This window comes from Phalacrocorax aristotelis, chromosome 1 (genome assembly GCF_949628215.1).
Source record: "Phalacrocorax aristotelis chromosome 1, bGulAri2.1, whole genome shotgun sequence".
Lineage (NCBI taxonomy): Eukaryota > Metazoa > Chordata > Aves > Suliformes > Phalacrocoracidae > Phalacrocorax > Phalacrocorax aristotelis.
The window spans coordinates 186028536-186049983 of NC_134276.1; the positions used below are offsets into that span (position 1 = coordinate 186028536).

At 40.0% G+C, this 21448-nt stretch overlaps 1 protein-coding gene across 2 annotated transcripts in view; it reads left to right on the top strand.

Annotated features, from left to right (window-relative positions):
• The first annotated feature begins 525 nt into the window (after positions 1–525).
• YAF2 (YY1 associated factor 2) overlaps positions 526–21448 on the top strand; it is a 28736-nt gene continuing 7813 nt past the window's right edge. Inside the window, exons 1-2 of one of the 2 annotated variants that reach the window (XM_075080993.1) lie at positions 526–668; positions 829–954. In XM_075080993.1, the coding sequence (XP_074937094.1) occupies positions 643–668; positions 829–954 (152 nt within the window). In that variant the 5' untranslated portion in view covers positions 526–642. Of the gene's footprint in view, positions 669–828; positions 955–6424; positions 6603–21448 lie in introns of those variants that run through there. The other variant, XM_075080994.1, reaches the window with a different exon arrangement.

Below are 21448 nucleotides of genomic sequence, written 5' to 3' on the forward strand. Positions count from 1 at the left end.
GCCTCTGCCTCGGCCGCGGCCTCCCGGGCGGGCCGCGGCCGCCGGCTCCGCCCGGGAGAGGAGCCGCGGGGCAGCTCCTCCCCGCCGGGCCCCTCACGATCCCCCCCTCCCCGCCCCTGATCTCCCCTCAGCCCGCCATGTCCCCCTCGGGGCGGCCCGTCCCCGCTCGCCGGCGGGACAATGGCCGCGGGGCGCCCTCACGCCAACCGGGGCCGCCCCTCAGCAACAGCCCCCCTCCCGCCGCCCCCGCCCCCGCCCCCGCCCCCGCCCCCCTCAGGGCCGGGTCCGTGGCGGCTCACCCCGCCCGCCCTTTTCCCCTCCCCTCCCGCCGCCCCCAGCAGCCCCCGCGGTGCCCCGGCTCCGCCGCCGCCCGCCCGGCTGGCAGCTCCCGAGCCGCCGGCGGTTGCGAACCTGCCGCCGTGCGCGGCCCGCCGGGCGCCGCGGCCTGCGGGAGGCCGCTGGTTGGCGGCGGGGGGACACGTGAGGGAGGAGGGGGCAGCGGCGGCAGGAGTTTCCCCGACAGCTGGAGGTTGCGGCGGCTCCTCCTCCTCCTCCTCCCCGGATCCCCGTTAGAGACCCCCGTGCTCCTCCTTATTGACAAACACACAAAGGGCCGGGCCGGGGACGCGTCTGGGAGCCGGCATGGGAGACAAGAAGAGCCCGACCAGGTAGGAGCAGCGGCGTCTCCTTTCCCCGGGCCCATCTCCGCGGTGGCCGGGTGCGCCGAGCGGGCGGCGATGGCGGCTGGGGGAAGCGGGGAGGGGGGGAAAGGCGGCGGGGTGAGGGCGTCGCTCCCGGTGTTGCCCCTGTGTGTGTGTGTGTCCGCAGGCCGAAGCGGCAGCCGAAACCCTCCTCGGACGAGGGTTACTGGGACTGCAGCGTCTGCACCTTCCGCAACAGCGCCGAGGCCTTCAAGTGCATGATGTGCGACGTGAGGAAGGGCACCTCCACACGGTGGGTCACCGGCGGCGGCGGCTGAGGGGAAAGCGGGGGCGGCGGCGTTGGGTGGCCTCCCGCCGCCCCCGGGGCTGTGAGGGAGGGAGGGGGGCTCTGACAGGAATCGGGTCACGTTTACCGGGGATACCGGGCCGGGGCTCCCCGGTAGACGTGACCCTTCTCCGCCCCCCCCCCCCGCCACGCGCCCGGGGCTCCCCGGTAATCGTGACCCGAACCAAGGAGCGGTGCGGCGGCGTGGGTGGAAACAGAAAAAATAAATACCAGGAAGGGCATAATTGCCTGCATGGCCAAACCCCGGAGAGGCCATGCCCCTCGCAGGAAGAAGAGCCGTCCCCTGGGGCGTGCCTACTAAGACACCCTTTAACATTTTGGTTTTGTTTTTTTTTTTTTCCTTTCAAACTCATGTTTTTCTATGAGTTTAACGTTGCCTCATAAATACCGCCCCTTTTTTAATTATAATTTTTGTTTTTACATTGGCTTTTTATCACAGAGCATCGCCCTGCAGGTTTCTAGGGCTGTAGGGGTGGATAATAACCCTTCGTCGTTGATTAGCCAAATAGCGCCCGTATGGAAGTGCCACCCCGTGTGTATCCGTGACTTACCAGGAGGACTCTGTCTCTGTGAACCCGTCAAAGCTTGCAGTGGATTACCCGGTTCCTGCGTCCACCGGTCTTTTTTAGTATTGTGGCCTAAACATGCATGCTCGGAAGTTTTTTTTATAAAACCAAGAGGAGCGCGCCTGTAGCCATTGCGTACTAACCGAAGAGAATATTGCTAAAGAATCCTTTGTTACGCTTATCATACCTATGGGTTAATCCCGTCAGCGAGAGACCTTTAAGTGGCAATAAAAGTTTCAATCCTATCAAAAGCAGCAATTACATTCTAGATATCGTTCAAAGCAGTGCTGAATATGACTTGCAACAAATGTTACATGGTTGAAATTGTAAGTGCAAGGCTGCTTCCAATTACTTGACAAAAAAAGGTTCACCTTTATTTCTGGAGTTGATTTCCCAGACTTCTGAAAACTGGAATGAATGTTGAAAGCGCTTCTCACAACTTCAGTTTTGAATACTGGTGTGTTGTTTTGGTTTTTTGTTTGTTTTGTTTTTTTTTTTTTTAAACCAAGGGAATCAGTGAGGTAAATGCACGGAGAGGAATTGCATCTGTCATGTATGGTGTGGTTTCCAGTTATAACAATGGCATCGTGTTTATATCACAGATAGATGTGTACAGATTGGTAATTTTCAGCAAAATAATAGTGCTGGAGTAATGGATGCAAAATCTTTAAAACAGCATGAATAAAGCCTATTCAATCTCCAGACAGTTTGGTAGGCGAAGTCAGTTTAAAATTGTTTTGTTGCACTGGAAATTCAGTTGGATAAAAGGAGTAAAACTTAAAAAAATGAAAAAAACCAATGACCCAAAACAAAAAAAAGAGCATGGAAAAAATAACAGTCCTGAGAAACCAATATTATCATTGCCTTCTTTTTTTTTCCCCACTTGAGTATTTCATAATTTTTTAATATTTTAGCCACGAAATGCCTTTTTTCTTTCTTTTTTTTTTTTGTTTGTTTGATTCCACTTTCTCCCCCACAGTGATCTGGTACGCAGAGCTTTAGTTGATACATTGATTTTTTGTTTCTCTGTTTAAACTCTGAAAGAATGTGTAGCTGAGTAGGTTTATAGGTTTCTTTTTTCCTGTGAGGTTTAAATGGGTTGCATTTTCACATGTTTGCAAAGTCCAGGATTTACACATGGCATGAGATAAATACAGGTTCAGGTTTTAGGCCCCAGTTCTGAAAATAGATTTGAGCTATTAAGCAGACGTTTGCGTCTATGGAGAGAATCATTAGGGTGCCAAAGAGACACAAAAGGCCATTTGGGTGGATTTTTGTTTTTTTTAAAAGGAGCTCGAGTCCAACAGGTCAAATTGAGGCCTTGATAAAACCTGTGCTGGTAGTGCCTATAAGACAAAATGTTTTTCATCCGTGTTGGTCAGAATAACAATACTGTGGTGTTTTGATGACACTGTGAATGCTTTTTTTTTTTTTTAAAGTCTTCCATTTTGAAGCTTAATGTTAGCTTAAGTCGATGCTTCAGCATCAGCTGCACATCTTAGTGTTCAGTGGTTCTTCAAAATTTCTACTGCGTTTTTTTACTGATGAGAGCTTTGTCTTTAAGGCACTTGAAAGCACTGTTTTTTTTAGTTCAGAGAAATACGTTTCTTTATGGTGGATGGTTTAATATCTGCTTTGGCATGTTAAAAGTCACTAAATGTGACCAGATTTGCAGATGGAAAAACAGGCAATGATAGTCAAGTTTAGTGGTTTTGAAGGCCACTGGACATTAGGTGCAAAGTTGGTTAAAACAGTTGTATTTTTTTATACTAATCATGTACAGTTAACTTTACAGAAGTATTTTCAGGTGCGAGATAGGGTTTGTGGGTGTTCTCACTGTTGAATAATTTCTTCTCTCTGAAAGAGTTATCTTTTATGCCAAAAAATCATAATCCATGTCTAGCTTCCAACAACTGGTGGAATTGTTATGATTTGTGGAAATATTCTTATGACTTTTTGGTTATATTTTAATATGCTTTCAGACTGAAGTTTCAAAGCAGATTGGATCATGGAATTAATTTAACTTTGTCCATGGCAGCATCACCTTGAATGGCTAAACTGGGCTGTGCTTGGATGGGAGATGTCCAAGAGAAATCCTGGATGCTGCAGGAAGTGGTGTAACTGATTCCCAAGGTGGCACTCTTTGGGTTAGCACCGAAGGAGTGGCCCAGCGTGGTGCCAGTTAGATGTGCGTGAGTCAGATGTAAAGCTGAGATCCTATCTGCCGCTTGTAAATCCCTGTACCTTTTACTGTAGAACTGTTGCCAGGCTTTAATTTGGTAACGTCACTGAGGATCTAAATTCTCCCTGTAGACACAGCTTTCTTATTTACTTTCTAACCGAAATTGTTCTGTATTGTTGCTTGGGTACTGAGAAATTACTATGTTCCTCTTGATAGGAGACTGTACTGAATATAGTAATTTTCTATGTGTGACCTTTAAAACATTTTGAAGTCTTTCTAGATGAAAGATGTTGTATAAATGTAAGGAACCTAGGGCTGTAATAATCATTCTTTACTTGAACAAATCTCCTGGTGAAGTTCATTAGAAGCACAAGTAAGGAATGGTGAATAGAACCCTAATGTACTGTGTTATAGAGAGAACTGGTAACAAACTCTATATTTAGGTTGCCTAATGGTTTCCATTATAAAGAATTTGTATGATCTCTTTGAGAAGCTCTATTGTTGGCAGAAGCCATTGAAGTTTGGCAAGAGGAAGAGTCCTTAGGCTAAATAAGTGGTTTGATTTCCTTGCCCCATGAAATTGTTTAAGTTTTGCTGAGACATAAACACTTGAGAATCATCATTCCCCCTCTGCCACACTTGTTGTACAGACAAGTAAAGTAATAGCTAGAACACTGAAAAAGCCCAGACTGGCATCACTGTAAAAGCAAGAGCGGCAATGAGATTATGCTGGAAACCCAGAAGGGAATTATTTGGCTCCTGGGGCAGTTAGAGTGGGATTGCTGAACTCGTCCTGACTCTCCACAATTACTGGTTTGCCAAAAGAAAATTACCTCCCTGGGCGTACTACCATTTCTTTTCTTTCTTTCCTTTGCTCTTCACGGCACTATCTGAATCAGGAGTATATCAATACTGGTTGAACTTCAAGAATTGGGCTGGATCCTTGGACAGACCTTACTGCAGCAAGTACTTGCTCCTAGTTTGTCTGTCCTTCAGTAGGTGTTTGGGTTTGGATTTTGGGGTTTTGGTTTGGTGGTGTTTTTTTTTTCTTGCCAGCTAACACAGTTAGTCATTGTAATTTTGATGCGTTGTAGAGCTGAAGATTCAGAGTTCCAGTGTTGCTGGGAAGAAGTATGCCAGAGGACTAGCATTCTCTCTAAAGGGATGTATGTTTGCTACTCTCTTCTGTCTTCTAGGAGCCTGCGTTACTGCTCCATTGCCTGTCTGCTCCATCTTCCTCAGATCATGTTAACGCTTATGTTATTCAGTTAGTGACAGCATCCAGATTTAAAATTACTCGTCACTTTGCTTTTCTTAATGTGGTTTTTATGCATGAGTATTGTGGTCTGGCCTGTAGTTGCAGGATCCCATCCTTTTTCTGTGCTATGACAAACCGCTTCTCCATTCAGTGTGAAGGATGAGCATCCAGGGGAGCATAGTGAGAGCTACAGGAGGAACAGCAAATCTGGCTTTTTAAACTTTGAAATGCTTGGTGTGATATTCTGCTGTGTAAATAAAGGAAAAAAAGGGCTCAGGGGTAGTGATGAGTTTGCTCTTTCCAGAGATGATAGTGTTCTGTGATTTTTTTTTTTTTTTTAAATTAGGAAAAGGGGCAGAATTCCAAAGGATATTTTCACTAATAGTATTCTCTTAGCTAATAATAGAAGAAGGATTGTTATGAACAGATCTAACTACTTTATGCTTGTTATGGTTGTATTTAATTTTGTTTTTTAGAACTACTTTTATTGCTTGCTTTGAATTCAGTAAAAAATTAATCTTACCTATGAATCTATGAGACTTAGTGCACACTATTCAAGCTCAAGGTATTTTTCTTTTGGCAGGGGGAAAGAAGGAAGGAGAATAAGGAGATCAATACAAGTGACTTCTGTGAAGTTGTTTGTTTTTTTTCTTTTTTAGGTATTCCTCTGTGATATACATGTTGGGCAAGCTGCTATATCCAGTATCATTTACATAAAATAACCCCTGAAATTTATAGCCAGAGTGAGAAAGTCATCTCAAGTCAGGATGAATTTCTGTGGATTTGGGGTGTATACCTCTTAATATCCTGTACTGCTGAAGTAGAGGCATAATATAACCAGCTGAACAGGGGCATGGCTTCCATGTCCTATGCTTTATTGGTCTCCATTACTCAACCGTTCCTTTTCTCCCAGCCTAAGGTATGAAAACCCAGGTTTAAATCATACTGGGCAGAAGAGTCTGAGGTATAAGGAACTGGGATGCCATCTTTGTATGTTTGCTTGATGTTTGGTCTGTGCTCCTTGATTGTGCCTGAGAGTGCGGCCATTCACTATGTGCATGTATTTTATAAGCATGTCTGACAGTCTCCTAAACATGAGATACAGGTCTCTACTTGAAGCTGTCATGAGTTTATTTTATGCTTTGGGAAGCATAAATAAAGCGTTTAATTTTTTAACTTGGATATCAAGGTCATTTTTCTTCAGGAAAATATGTGCAATTTGTTTAGTCATGTACCATCTGGATGTTTATAAGCACAAATCGGTTACATTTAACCAAATCTAGTATTTGTATTTCTGCTGAAATGCAGTACTGCTCAGGACAGAGTTGGTACTTATCTTGTCTGTCGGGTTTAACATGCCTGTTTTACAGCAGCTTGTTAAGGACTTTCTCTTCTGCCTTCCAGTATGCAGCCTCTGTGTGCGCACATGCGCATGCCTGTGTCAGGGGGAAGGTTGTGAAGGAGAAAAAGAGGAAGAACCGCCTGTCATGCTGATTTTACAAATACATGACTGCATCAAGCTGAACAGACTGAAGAGCTGTTCATTACTTGTGGTAGTTCGGAGAAGGAAATTCATTTGCAGAATGAAGTGAGTGGAAAAGTCATATATAATCCATACTTTACCAATCTCTGTATTACAAGTTTTATGTTTTAGCTTACATATTAAATTATGAAGAGGAGCATGAATAAATAATTCTCTTTTGCTCTGTAGATAGCCATCAAGTAACCTAGTCATTCTGGACTTCCAGTCTTATTTTTAAAAAGAGTTTTTAAAAGTAACCTTGGGAGTCATTTAGGAATTTATTAGGGATTATTTTCCCTGAAAAATGTAATGAAACTTAAGAGTTTTGCACACATCAGCTTGAATGAGGTTTTGGTTTTCCATATAAAACAATGAAGTAATTTCTGTTGATTGGGGTTGCTCTGTTAGATGCTGTTGATAGGTATAGCTGGTATGGGCAACAGTGAATGCAATGGGCAGCTGATCAAAAGCAGACAAAGCTTATATTTTAGGAAGGCTACGTAAGTGGTTGGTTTTGGTTTTTTGGTTTGTTGGGGTTTTTTTAAGGTTAATTCTGTTGTTAAATCTTTGTAGTTTTGAACTTGACAGATATCTTAATCCATTACTCTAAACAGCTCTTGAAAAAAATGTGCTTTTTCTTTTTTTAAGGATGAGCTTGGTATTTTTGGTTTGGTGTTTTTTGTTTATTTTTTTTCCCTGTAACTCTTCACTGATGTCTGTTATAGCTCGAGCTTCCCTTGCCCCCCCTCCTTTTTTTTTTAATGCAGTCTCTCCAGAACAAAACAATCAGTGTTTCATTTGATATTGGGCTAAGACCCAGTAGGGCCTGTTTGATCCAACTTTGATAGTTGATTTAAACCTAGTTTAGCCATGTCTTTTTGCATCATATTGAAAACATCAGCAGTCATCTTTGCCAGAAATTTAGGTAGCTGTCATTGTGAGTTGGCCTCCTGTGGGTGTATATATACTTTATGTAATTAAAGAAACAAACATGGAGCAGAAAGAAACCTGTTGCTTTCTATAAACTTTCTCTCTTCCCCTCATCTGATAACTAATGATGTCAGAGCTGCTGAACAGGAAGAAGAGCTTCTTAGTCCTCTGTTTCCAAGATCTTGGATCTGATCATGGATTTAAGAGATACCTCTGCAGAAGGCCAACTTTGTTAATGGGTGCTGCAGGGATAGAGGCAGGTTCTGCTAGTTAAGAATGGCTTGCTCAGCTGAATTGTACCAAAGCCAAGCAAAATATATTAGCATTTGATTTCCACAGTTACTAAAGTAGTAACACCTTTGAATACGTTTGGGTTTGTTATAGAGAAGGTTCTAAGAAGGCTAACATGTCTCATTTGGCTTACCCATGTTGCCCTAGGAACTTAGGATGGAAAAGGTCTTCCAGTGAGTTAGACCCTCTCCCATATTGAAAGAGGATCAGTAAGTAAACTTGGGCAACTTCTAACATAATCTTTGTTCTAACAAGTCGCCAGTAAAGGAGACTGTGCCCCTTTAGACAGCTTATTTACAGTGCTTTTTACCCTTGATGTTTTCCCAGATATCAAACCTTTCTGTTCGGTAAGATAAGTTGATTTATACTCCCCCTGTCTCCAGTGAATTACTCATTATATTTGTAGTTCTTTGGTTATTGGCTTTTTGTTTTCCATGTTTACCTGTTTTCTCTAAGCCTTTCTTACAAAAAAATTCAGCAGCCCTTTCTTATAGGTGACAGTTTTCTTCAGTTTGTCATGATTCTTTATTCCTGACTCTTCAGTTGACACACCTGTTTCTTACAGTAGTAGCCCAGAATGAGGGCATACCTTCAGCTGAGTCATTTCTAGTGTAAGGTTTAGTGGCACTGTGCCTTTCCAGAATCCTGCTAAATTATGATGTCCAATGTTGGTACTTCCTTGAATGCGGGTTTTCCTTTTGTGTAATAGTATCGTGATGTTGGCTTCTCCATGCCTTGATCTACTTGATCAGTACAGTCTGGTGTCCTTTTGTCTCCCATTGTTACTTAAGGAGGGCTATTTTTTATGCAGTCATGGGGCCTGTGGTGCTTTACGCTGTCTTTCTTGGATTTCATTTTGATTTTTTGAGTCATCTTAACTCAGGTTGGTCTTGGCAGATAGTTCTCACCACTTTTCAGCTTGGTGCGGTGTACTTGTTCCACGCCCTATTCCTTTGTCCAAAGCATGATTGAGAATATTAAGTAGTATACCTGTAGAACCTCACTATAAATGCTACCCTACATCTGCAGCTGGCAGTTGAGAACTATTAAAAACAAGCAAACAAACCCTCATTTTGAACTTAGTTCTGCACAACTACATCCCAGTCATAGTTTAGTTCAAGTAGGATTTTTGATTGTGTTGCCAGTCAGCCTTGGGACATGTATTGCTTTTCTCCTAGTCACTAGGACAATTAGTCCATTAAAGAGAGAAACTAGACTGTGTCAAGCCAATTGGCTTTATCCTTTAATGCTTCCAATTGTTAAATAATTTTGTTCTAGTATCTCTCTGAAATTTGAGTTAGGCTGAGTCATCTACTACTTCCTGTGTTTTTATTTACCCATCTTGTGATTTCTCTTTTACTTTTTTTTCTTTTTCTCTTCTGCAGTACTTGATGACTTCTTCCATCTTCCTGTAGTTCTCTAAGCAATATGCTTCGAGGGTGGATTTCATTAGAAGCTGTGGACTGTAATATGTAACGTTCAGTAGCCTGGTCTGTTTCTTATTCTAACTTGTACTTGTATCCCCTTGTTTAATTTGGCTGCATGGAATTAAACTTTTGTGTGGAGACTGAAGCAAAGAAGCCTTTATGCCATCTGGTATTTCCTTTCTTTCCATGTTTGATAATGGATATACTTCTTTCTATTTCCATGATGAAGTACTTTCCTTTGGGGCATAAGTAGTGCACGTTTTGACGTGTTTAGGTTTTTTATTTGGTTGGGGTTTTTTAGTGGAAATGTCATCTTTGTTTTTAGTGTCACCAGTGGTATTCTTGCTTACTGTGTCTTTTCTAGGGTAAATAATTAGCTGTCCTGGTCTAAAAGCTACTGGGACTTGAATAAACACCTACAATATGATTAAGTATGTTAAAAGAGAAGCCTAGCTGGTAAGAAGAAAGCTCTTGCAACTTATCATCACTCTGCAGGAGATACATCTTTTGCCCCATGGCTTGTTACAGCCATTTTTCCTTTACTGTAGTGACAGGCCACTACGCCTGTTCCAGTTTAAAACTTGATACAAGTATTTGTACTTTTCATCTTGGAAGTCAGGTTAGGACAGTATGCTTTGCAGAAAATTTTTGCACGGTATCAAACGATGTCTTGTTGGCTGATACAAGTACTTTCAAAATAGACTAGTGGCACAAAATGTTAAGTGTTCACTTTTTAATGCTTTCTTGCAGTAGCTTATCCTGGTTTAAGTAGGACAGAGAGATCCTGAAGATTGTCTGTTCTCTCTGAAGTGTGTTCTACTGGTATGTGGTACGTTGATGTAGAGCAGGCTTGAACTTAGAGAGGTCAGCTGCAGAATGTTGTTGGTAGGCTTTCGGCTGGGAAACTTTCCATCAGAAGCCAGATTGAAGACTACAAGAGATAACCTTGACATCTGCTACAAGTTTTTTCTTGGTTTCTTAGGAGTTGTGTGGGGGAGAGGAAATGAAAATTGAAAATTTTCCCATTTTAGCTTACTGGAAGTTTGGGACTTACCTTTAAACTTTTCCATAATACTTGAATACACTTTACCTGAACGGCGCAGTTCATATGACAGTACTTGGTAGAAAAAAATATATGTGAATGAGGGGGAGGGGCTTAAATTTTATTTTTAAAATGGAGTTCCTAACTCTCAAAGCTGGAAAAAAAGTTGGTTTGACACATTTAGTGACAGGAAAGTTGTTTCTTAGATTTCTGTGATTTAGGGACATGCACTGGAAGTTCTGTAATTGAATAAGGGGAAAAGAAAAGGTGAGGGCTGATGATTGTGTGGCATCTTTTTCCATTAACATCTCTCCTGAAGAGCATTATGGACACTTGATTTATCAGGGAAAGTGTGTAGCCTTTTCACCTACTTGAGGTGGACATCTTTGTGGGGCTGGCTCTGAATGGAGGAAGTTTCTAGAATGCTGCAACCCTCTGGGAAGCTCATGCCCGCAGTGCAGAATAAATAAGATAGGTCAGAAGGAAGCTCCTTCCTGTTTGGTCACAAAACACCAAGTATTTCGACACAAATCACCAAAGTGCCAAGTATTCACCCTGGTTTGTGCAACAATAACTGCTCCTGATCAGTATGAACCTAATGTTTTGCGTGTAGTTTTTTGCATAGGTGCAAGAAGCATCACCGTTTCTACAGGAAGGGGACAGAGGAGCAGCCTGGAGGATCCAATCCTTTGTGGGTTTGGAAGTGGGAGAGGTCACTTCCCCATGAATCCCAAGGCTCTAGGGGTCTAAAAGACTGTAACCACTGCTTTTTCTGCAGACTCCCAAATACAGCCTCCGCAGGGGATGTTGTTAAGGAAATTGAGCTTCCTGACCCCTGCAGATGTGTAGCACATTGTCATCAAGGAAACACAAATTGGTTGATATCTATATGTTTCTCAAACAGGGTATTTTCAATACAACTGTCACTTCTGCTGAGCATTGGTGAACCATAGTTTGTGGCCTATGGGGAAGAATTTCTAAACAACAGTGTGCGAGAGATTGAAGCCTTAAAACTCGTTGTTGGAATGGTAACATTTGATGGCTGCTTTAAAAACTCTCCATGAAGATGAATTTGGGCTTTCTAAAGGTCCTGATATGGATATTTCTTCTTAGGGCAGGCTGTTGTGCAGCATACCAGTTGTCTTCAGGAGACTTGCTGGCCTCATCTGTTAAATGTCATCTTGAAAATAGGGCATTCCCTTTAAGGGAATGATTAAATAGGGACACTGCCTCAAGGGGTAGTTTTCTGCACATTTATACAGTGACTGATAAAACCATATGGGTCTTGTAAGTCTATTCTAATTGAATCAGCTTTTATTGAAAGACAGAATTGCTAGAAATGCACTGAATGGATGAATTCCAAGTAAATGATTCACGCTGTAAAACAGCTAGGAATATGAAAGCACTGGAAGTCAGAGCTGGCTGAAAGTTAGACTTCAAATACACATAGGATGTGTAGAAATTGCATCATTGCCCTACAATATGCATAGGGATCTGTATTACGTTTTCCCATACAGACCAGTAGCTCCATTGTCTGCGCTGTCATAATTATTCCGTTGTGTTATTTGCAGAGGCAGTGTAATGTACTGCTGACGCTCTAGGATATGGCAGAAGTGACGGTAATGAGGAAAAATAATTTTGGATAACAACATAAATTATCAATGTTGAAGGTGTGTTTAATCCTGAACTGCTTCGATGTAGAAATAAAGACTAGTTTCTCACAAGGTGGCTTTGTGTGGTGATTAGCGTGAGCATATTCATGTGACACGGCAGGCTAAATGTAGTTTAATCTGATGGTTTTTATTCTATGAATAGCTTAATAGAGTACTGATGATTGAGGAAAGGTGAGCTGATCTGTGTCTGAATCAAAAGACTGCTTCTCCTGCTAGTGGTTTAATTTAATTGCTAGCAACTATTGTACTTGCATTACAAGAACTGGTAATAGGAAATATTTTTTGCTTTCCATAATGTGACTTCAACCGCTAAAAATCAGGAGCGGCATTGTTATGTAAACTGCTAGCTTCTGTGTAGATCAGTTGGCAAGATCTAATTGTTACACTGTTTGCAACACTACTTAGTACACCCAGTGTTCCTGATGATTGCCTGTTTGCTTTAAATGATATCACTGATGTGCTTACGCAGAAATTAATTCTTTTCTCCCTTCCCTCCCCCCCCCCTTTTTTTTTTTCTTTCTTTGGTACTAGGAGGTAAGTTGCAGTCTGGTTGCACTTGATCACAAAAATCAGCAACGGTAATGGAACAAATGTGTGTGTTGGGTTTTTAGCACAGTTGAAAAAGCAGCTTCTTTTGTTCTGGAATGCTGTTTCCCTGGTGTTTTGGCAGAATCTAGAAGCTCTTGTTGCACGGGGTGCTGCACAAAGAGCTTGTGGAGTAGATATGATAGTCCATTCAAAGATAAATGTGATTTAAAAAAAAAAAAAGGTATATTTTGCTTATGCATCAAAATCTGTAGTTGAAAAATTGCCTGATGGAAGAAAAAAAGTCTCAAAACATTGTAGCTACTAATCTGCAAATATGCAGAAGGATATATTTAAAGTCAGTGTGCGTTTTGTGCATAGAAATGCGTGACAATTCTCTCTAATTATTTGGGAATGAGTGTTTTGAATTTGACAAAAATAGCCCTTCATGGTTGAAGTTTGAAAAATATTTCACGCTTTAAATGTTTACTGTCAAACTAGCACTTGAAAAATGCATTGTCCTCTTGAGGCATGAAGAAAGATCAGTGAAGAATATAGGGAAATTAATAGGGTAAAGGTCGGGATTTTTCTCTTTGCTTCTGTACTGCCAGATTGCACGTACTTGCACTGTAACGATATGGATTTGTGCATAAACTGGAATGAATGGCCTAAAATGTAAGACTCAAACTTTTTCCTTCTCACTTGAAGTTTAATAAGATTCTGCCATTCACTATGTGTCAAATTGACTGTTGGCTGTCTGCATTATTACGTGAGGACAGTTACTGCAATGACTTAATGCATGCATGCGTGTCTGGGTTCTATTGATTTCTTTCTATATTATAAAGAACTTAAGTAATATATTCTTAGGAAATTCTTCACCTGTGCATTTGTAAGCCATGATAACAAGATTATGATGCTAAATTAATTTTGGTTCCATTTACTTTATTTAAAGCTGTTGACACCTTTGCAATGTCTGTATAAATATAGGTCTTGGCCTTCCAACATTTTTCGTGGCTTCCTAGTCTTTTTTTTTAAACTCTTTGAAGTTAAGCTCTCTGCAGACAGAGGTCACCTCAAAAACAAGGAAGACTGGGGTAACTGCGTATATGTTTAATTTTTCCCTCTGTTTAGTTAAGTTGCTTACATTTGCTATTATTAAAGCCAGTTACAGTGGGAGGGAAAAAGGACTCCGGAAGGGACATAGATGCAAAAATTACTATCATTATTGTATCTGTTTTGCAGAAAGACTTCTGAAAAAGAAAGACAACGTGCCTGAGGAAGTGGAAATGTTAATTACTTGATATTTGTGAAGTAAATCATTACCAGTGTATGATGAATATAATTGTATTAAAAAGAACTGATGGGAAGAAAGTTTATTTACTACTTAGTAGCTCCTACTTCAAAGTACTGTATTACTTGGTGCAGAAACTGAATTCTGAAACAGATATATCTAATACATCATTCTGGAGCCATTTAGATTTTCTGGCATCTAAATCTATGTCATCAGTCCCTTATGAAAAAGTCACAGTCCAAAGCTGCTGGTTGTAACCTGTCCTGTGATCTTCAGAGTAAAAAGCTGTCCAAGCTCTACTACAAAGTTACAGTTAGAACTTTGCATAATTAATGCCTTTTTGAAAACATGCAGGAAGCTTATCATACTGTAATACTGCTACAATATTTAGCTATAGCTGTACCCTGTAAAAGTTACTGCAGTAAATGCTGTAGGTATGAACGTTTCAAGCAATTCTTAAGTGAAGCTATTCTGCTAATAATATGTCTTATAGGAGTAGTCTTTCACTTAGAAAATCTTCTATCTAAAACCACTTTTTCATATCCTCCTTTTTGTCTGTTTGTTTAAAAAGCTGTTTACTATAAAATCATGCATCCTTCCAGCTGACTCCCTGCCTACTTGCTTTGGAGATTAGGAAAAACTATCTATTTTTAAATTAATTGCTCTAATTACTGTGTTAAGATATATTTGAGAATGTGGACCTTAGTAGTTAGAGAAATGAGGACATGTGGTGAAGGCGATTTTAGTAGGGACTAGCAAGAATATGATGATGAAGTAGAAAGTATGCAAAGATAAGCTCTTCTTGAGATCCCAGTAATGACTGTGAACTAGAAATATGGAGATTAGAGTATTACTCTGGATATCAGATTTCCATTAGCTTCTTGAGACATTAATATTTAGGATAGACGTGAGTAGAAAATGATATTCAAATAAATTATAAGATATTTAAAGCCTGTACATTTGTATTGGGAAATGATCAGTCTAGTAATGAAAGAACAGAGTAGGATTTGAATGATTTGACTTTGTTCTCAAGATTTTAATGCACTTAACTGTATTCTGTTCAGACTTTTAAAAGACATGTATGATACAAACATCTGCAAAACAAGATTTTTATTAGGGTTTGGTTAAACCTAATCTTATTTCTTCCAGTAGTTTTGTTTTGTTCACAATGGCATATTGTTAAATGAGTTACTTGAAGTGGAATAAACAATGCAATGTTAGAGTTATCTTTCTTGCTCAAGGAGATGAATTATGTAAGAAAAAATGAACAAGTACTTACTGTAATACTAGCTTTACAGGAGTTCATCTTTTTGGTTTTTGTACAGTTCCAAGGAGTGTTGAGGAGGGTGGTCTGTAGGCTTATTAGATGCATGGCTCTGTGGAATGAGCACATGTGGTTTTTCTTGGTGAGCTGATACATCAGATCTCATACTGTCTTGCAAATGCATTCCGAAAACACTCGTGGAAGTATTTTAAAGTGTTTTAGTTGTTTTTAATGTAGTTTTGCAGAATTTTAGAGTAGCCAATGTGTGAGAGCCTAAACCGCCTTGTGAAATTATCCAGTCAAGTGATATTTATGAAGGGATATTTACAAAACTATTTGATTAGGTATCTAATGGTAAGATTTGGTATGATTTAGATGAAGAGACAGTTATCATCATGAGGTTGGCTTTGTCTGTGTTATCTGGAGGTGAGGGATATATGATAAGATATAAAGAAGCAATGGATCAATACAGAATACTGAGTAATACAACAGCATGCACTTCTAAGTACAAATATCTCAAATACAACCCTGTATTCAAGATGCAGTACTAAAACTATGTTGTGAATTTTCCAAGTATGTATTGACTTGTCTGAAGTAAAATACATGTTTGCTGTTAGCAAATGGGAAGCACACTTTAAACAATAGTCATTGGAAATGGCCCCCATCCTGTTTGCTGCATAAAGGCTGAAGCTATAAGAAGGGGATGACTAGATTTAATTAATTCCAAGGTCTCTCCTTTTTTATCAGGAATTACTCTTATTTTCAGTGGCAACGCACTACAAAATACAGACAACTAAAGACACTCAGTCCACGTCCTGTCGCAAGAATCAAACTTACTACCAAATTCTAAAACAATTGAAGGTTGGAAAAACTCGGGCATGTTAACAAGTCATTTCTGAAATCCTTGCTAGATGAGGGAATAGCAAAAGCTGGTAGAGAAGTACTAGTACATGATCAAGATAAAAATTCCATTTAGAATAAGTATTGAGTCTCCTAACTCGGTTAGCTCAGAAACGCACAGAAGCCCCACCGCAGTAGGTGGAAAGGAGATAACGCAAGTCTGCAGGGTGCTAGAGAGAGAGGGGAGAACCATTTTTTTTCTCATAATGATGTAAATCTGTGGTAACTTCTAGGTGAAGTTACCACACACAACTTTTGTAGGTTTGCTGTGAAGTGAGAAATTTAAAATTTGATGCAGAATATGCTTAGAAGAGTTTGATAGCAGCTTCTAAAAGCTTGCATTTCAAAAAGAAGACAGGACACACCCCCCCACACACCCCCACACCCCAAAAAAAAAAAAAAGAGGTGGATTGGAGGGAGGACAACAAGGTGCAGATAAAGCAGAAATTACTTGTCATGGTGACAGTCTTTTTATAATATGGTATATATTAATGTAAGTTTTATGCTGTTTTCAGGTATCCAGCAATTTTATCAGTCTTGTAGGCAGTGTAAACTTCTTGATCTGTCTGAACCTTCTACCATGGTTGAATACGCTAAAAATCAGATGTGTAACAGACTGTGGATAGTATAGAAGAGTGTATCACTTTGGGCAAGAAGATTTTAAGTGTGAATACTAGTGGACATGGTAGTTTATGCAAAACAGAGGAAGAATGATTAATCTTTGAAGTATAATACAAATACTTGACTAGAGGGTCAACCTATGGGGAAGGTGCTAGTTTTGAATTTGAGAAGAATGCATTAAATGCTTTCTTTGCATTTGGCAGTAATTCTGAAAAGCATCTTAAAATTTTAATGCTGTTTGAATTGTTACAGTAATATAATGCATTCCTGTGCTTCCTCTTGTCGTCAGAACTGCCTGCAGGAAGGCTCCATAGTAAAGTTATTTTCTGTCCAAAGTTACTGAGCATTTGCCCTGGCTTAAGAGTGCACATAGCTGGTTACTGGGTATCAGCTTATCCAAGATGCTTTACTTATATTTCTGTAGATCCATGGGACGCATTTTATATGGAAGTCAAGGGACAACAGAGCTGTCAAAGGAAGAAGCAAGCAGTGTAATTATAGGTAAATGAAAGAAAAGCTTCTGTAATTAGCAAGGACAAGTGCTTGAACAAAAAATTTCTAGCTATCCACATAGAAACAGCTGAATTTCAGTATGACTTAAAGTAGGAGTTGCATGAGTTTGTATATAAGACAGAAGGAAGAATCAAAGGGATATTAATCAGATGAAAAGTGGAGGCATTGTCATGGCAATACTGTAGTAGTCATTTCTTTGTGACTGTCAGAAGTGTGTGATTTTGGGCAGGTTGCTTTTTAAGCAGGTGTTCTTCATAAGTAGTAAACAAAATGAAGGTAGGATACAGGAAAACTTGCAGTGGTTTGAGGTGCTGACTGACCTTCTCTGATGCCTAGTGATTAGTTCTAGGTATTTTTTCCTAGAACCTGACTGAGCTTATGCTTTGCTTGAAAATAGTTCATTGGGAATGCCTGACTTTGATTTTAGAGTTTCTACTACCTTAGTCAGAACTGTGACAAGTGTTGTGGGTTTAATCCATAGCGCAACAGCATACATTGTGTTTATAATGCAGCTTTTGGAATAAACTCCAAGACTTTCCCAAGGAGACATCATTAAAAAAAATCAACCAACCAAAAAAAAACAACCCGTGTGTGGAGTTTGTAAAGGCCAAAGCATTTTGTTTGTTTGTTTTGGGGTTTTTTTTGCTTTGGTTTTTACTAATCCTATTCTTTAGCAATCAGCTTTGCAAGTTTGACCAAATATGGCATGTATAAATGGGTTAGTTACTGCTTGTAACTTCTGGCTATAGTGATTTTGATCACTCTTAAAACCCTGGAGAGTGAAATTCAGGGCACTGATTGACTAGATTACTGGTTTCCAAGGAATGGGTCTGCCATGCCTTGCTGGTGGGACAGAACAGATTGCATAAATGTGAATGAAGCTGATGTTCATAAACATGCTGGACTCATTGCTTGAGTCCTGTGCAGTGGGGGCCTTAAAGCAACAAGAAGTAGAGTAGGAGATTTGGGAACTTCCACTAACTTGGGAGCATTTATTCAGTCCTCCTGAATCGCATGAAAGCAAAGAATACTTTGTATTTAAAGAACAATGTGGACTTTTTAATTTTTGAGGAAAGGATTCTGTGATCAAGGGCATGACAAAATCAGTGTTTCTGTTCCAGATATTTCTAACCTTTTTCTTGAGGGGTGAATCTGCTGCCTTGAACAAAAGGTCAGTGTCTCCCTGTAGGAAAGAGAAGTTTAGATAAATGGCACTGCTTAAGGATTAGGGGTGCCTTTGAATAAAACCCCTTTAAGTGTCTGAAACCTGTTTGTTTCTTTGTTTATGTCTTTGTTTTTAAAGAAGTGATGATCTGCAGTGGGGGAAAGGAAAAAAATTGTGTGTAAAGTTGGAAGTATAGAATATAGGGGATACCATGTGGAGATTCTACATAAAAGCAGGTGAAGAGTTCTGAAGAAATGCCACAGGCTTTGTTTTGCTCAGGAGCTGGTCTTTTCTGGGAATGAAAATACGATAGGAGATAAGATGTTGCTGATCAGCCTGAAAGCTCAAACTGTTCTGATGAATAAATGATTCCTGGTATATAATAGTTACCTGTTCTGTTTGATAGTATGAAAATCTTACCTGTTTCATTGAATCCTTCTGTCATTCAAAAGGTAGCTTCTTAGTATCTGGCAAAGCAACTGAAGTCCATGAACTGAAAATAGATCAATACAATATTGGGCAGCTACAATTTAACACCCTTCTGTAGGAATAGTGTTTCACAGGCAATTTCTCCGGATTTCTAGAATAGGGCAAGAAGTGTATAATTTCTTAGGAAACCAGGGAGTAAGATGAATCTGAAAACAAAATTGTATCAGCTCGTTGGTAGGTAAGTAAAACAGGACTAGAATATTGCTCTATAGTTATTGGAGGAAGAGTGGCAAGTACAGTGACCAGGGCTCAATAGCAGGCTTAAATGTCTGGCTTAGCATGTGGTATTCTGAATTTTTAAATATGTTGCATGTGGCACTTGCTTTACAAACTAGATCATTTGCCACTCCAGACAGGATAAGCATCCATCAAGGGCTTTTTGTCTGAACTTAAGCCAGGAGGTGGAGGGACTTGATAAGAGAAAAGGAAAGGATCATATTAGAATGGAAGCTGTGCTTGGCAGATATTATTCTGGATCCAGATCATCTGTTGGAAGAGCACCTTTCAGCTTGATTGAAAGCTGAGGTGACAGCATTTCCTTAATTTAGACCCATTTTGTTAAGATAGGGCAATGTAATTTTAATACTTTTGCAGTAGTAAAATACACAAAGCAGGAGATGTACCTCCAAGAGTGCGTCTTTGAGTATGTCTCCTTCAGAATATCTGAACTCTGTAAACTGTGCATTATAAATTACAGTACAGTTTTCCCGCAACAGGTTGAAAAGGTGTACGTATTCAGCACCTATCTTTCCATATAGAAAAGCATAGGATATGTTCTGAGATCTGTTAGGTACTGGTTCTTTGTGGAGCAGTCCAAACCGAGCATGGCTCACAGTGAATCAAAGCTCAGGTGCTGGCTTGCTCTGGACTGTTGATGTCTCTGCACCATGCTTCTCAGCAGTCTTATTCGCTTGGCTGCACTGTGCTGCTTGGCAATCTTAATTGGTTGGCTCTGCGTGTTCAGGATACACAGCACCAAATGGATGAATCTTCTCTGAACCCTGCACACAGCGGTGTATCATGCTGACACAAGACTCTCTTGAGATGTAGGTAGATTTGAGGCTGGTTCATGGGAAAACTGTCACAGTTGTCCACATGATGATCGTTGTTTCCATACGGTAGCGGATGGACCCTAGAGCTGGTTTGACAGATAAGTAGCTCAGGTCTGTCAGAATCTGAGCTCATACATTGAGTAGTGCAGGAGACATTAAACTGCGTTATGGACTCATGATGGCTGTAGAAGCAGCACTGTGCAAATGTAGTTGTGTTCTGTATAAATGAAATAAATTCAGCCAGACCCAAAGATGCTTCAGCATTAAGCCAGTTTGGTTGTCTGCATGTTTGATGCATAATTCAGGTGACTGAGGGTTTACTGTACTTCTGCTGCATGTGTTGATTATTAGTATTGTACCTAGATATTTTTTTTGTGTATTTCTTTTTAAAATGGACCCGCTTTGTTGTAATAAGACCAAGTTATTCACCATACCAAATTGGTCAAAATTCTTTTTACAAAGATCATTTGTGAATACCAGGTGAGGGAAATTAAGGAAGCACATACTGCTGTTAGATGGCCAAAATGTCCTACTTACAAGCAGGAAGGTATTGTGTTGCACTCTGGGAAAATGAAATTACTCAGGGCAAAAGTCCCAGATATCATTTGGTCTAGTGCACCATGTGTATTCTTAAATATTTTCATCACCAGGCATGTAAATTGGCTATGCTAGAAAGCTTTTTTTAAAAGAATGTCAACAATTAAAACTAGTCCTTCCTTCTCAGTATTAAATATTCGCTCCCTTTTGAGAGCATCAGTGTTGAATGAGTTTCTGCATGCAAAACCTAAATAGACAATTCTCCGCAGTCTTCATAAATAAACCCTCTAAACTAGCAGCTAGATCAAATCCTATAAGATAAAATGTAGTTGCATCCTACCACAAGACGACTAGCGTTAAAATTACATCCTTGTCGTTTAGCATTAATGGGAATTGTAGGGAAGACAAGAAATGTCTTTGAATGTCTGTATTACTGTCAAAATTCTTTGAATGTTTGTATCGCTGTCTGTTGGCTTTTTTTGAAAAACAAATGTTAGTTTTCCTATTTTTAAGGAGATTATAAAGTGTGTGAATATTTGTATGTAGGATCTTGAAAGCAATATTGGAATTAGATAATTAATAAAACCATAGTGGATAAGGTTGGAATAGAAATATAGGTAGAAGTACGGCTGATGTTAACTTTGAACAAAGACAACCCTGGCTGAAAAGGAAAACTAAGTTATAGAGAAGGAGAGGCATAATATTTGGAGCTGTGATGTTTAGTGATCTCTTGGAAGCTGAGTAAATCAGTTTGCTGGTAGAGCTGCAGTGCTTAGGGCCTAAACCATAAAGTTCACCTCTGTTGGAAAGATGTGATAGCTCATATCTTTTTCTTATCTTTTGTAATAGTGTATGCCTGTCTTGATTAGTGTTCCACTTAAAATGACCAAAGTGAAATTATCAGATAAAAATCCAAAGTTTTCAGGGACTGACTGAGCAATATGTATTGTATTTATTAACGTTTCTGCCTGTAGATGTGGATTGTTCAGTTGTAAAGTCACGCCCAGTGGCAGAGGCAAAAATGCTTGTAATTGTAATGCAGAAGTTTATAGAGCTTCTTTCTAAACACCAGTTAGCACAGGTGATTTGAATATGCTCAAAAAGCAAATATCAATAAATATATTGATGATATCAGAGGTGGTACTGACATTGTCTGTATCTACTTTACCTGTAGCAGGCTATTACAAGGAGT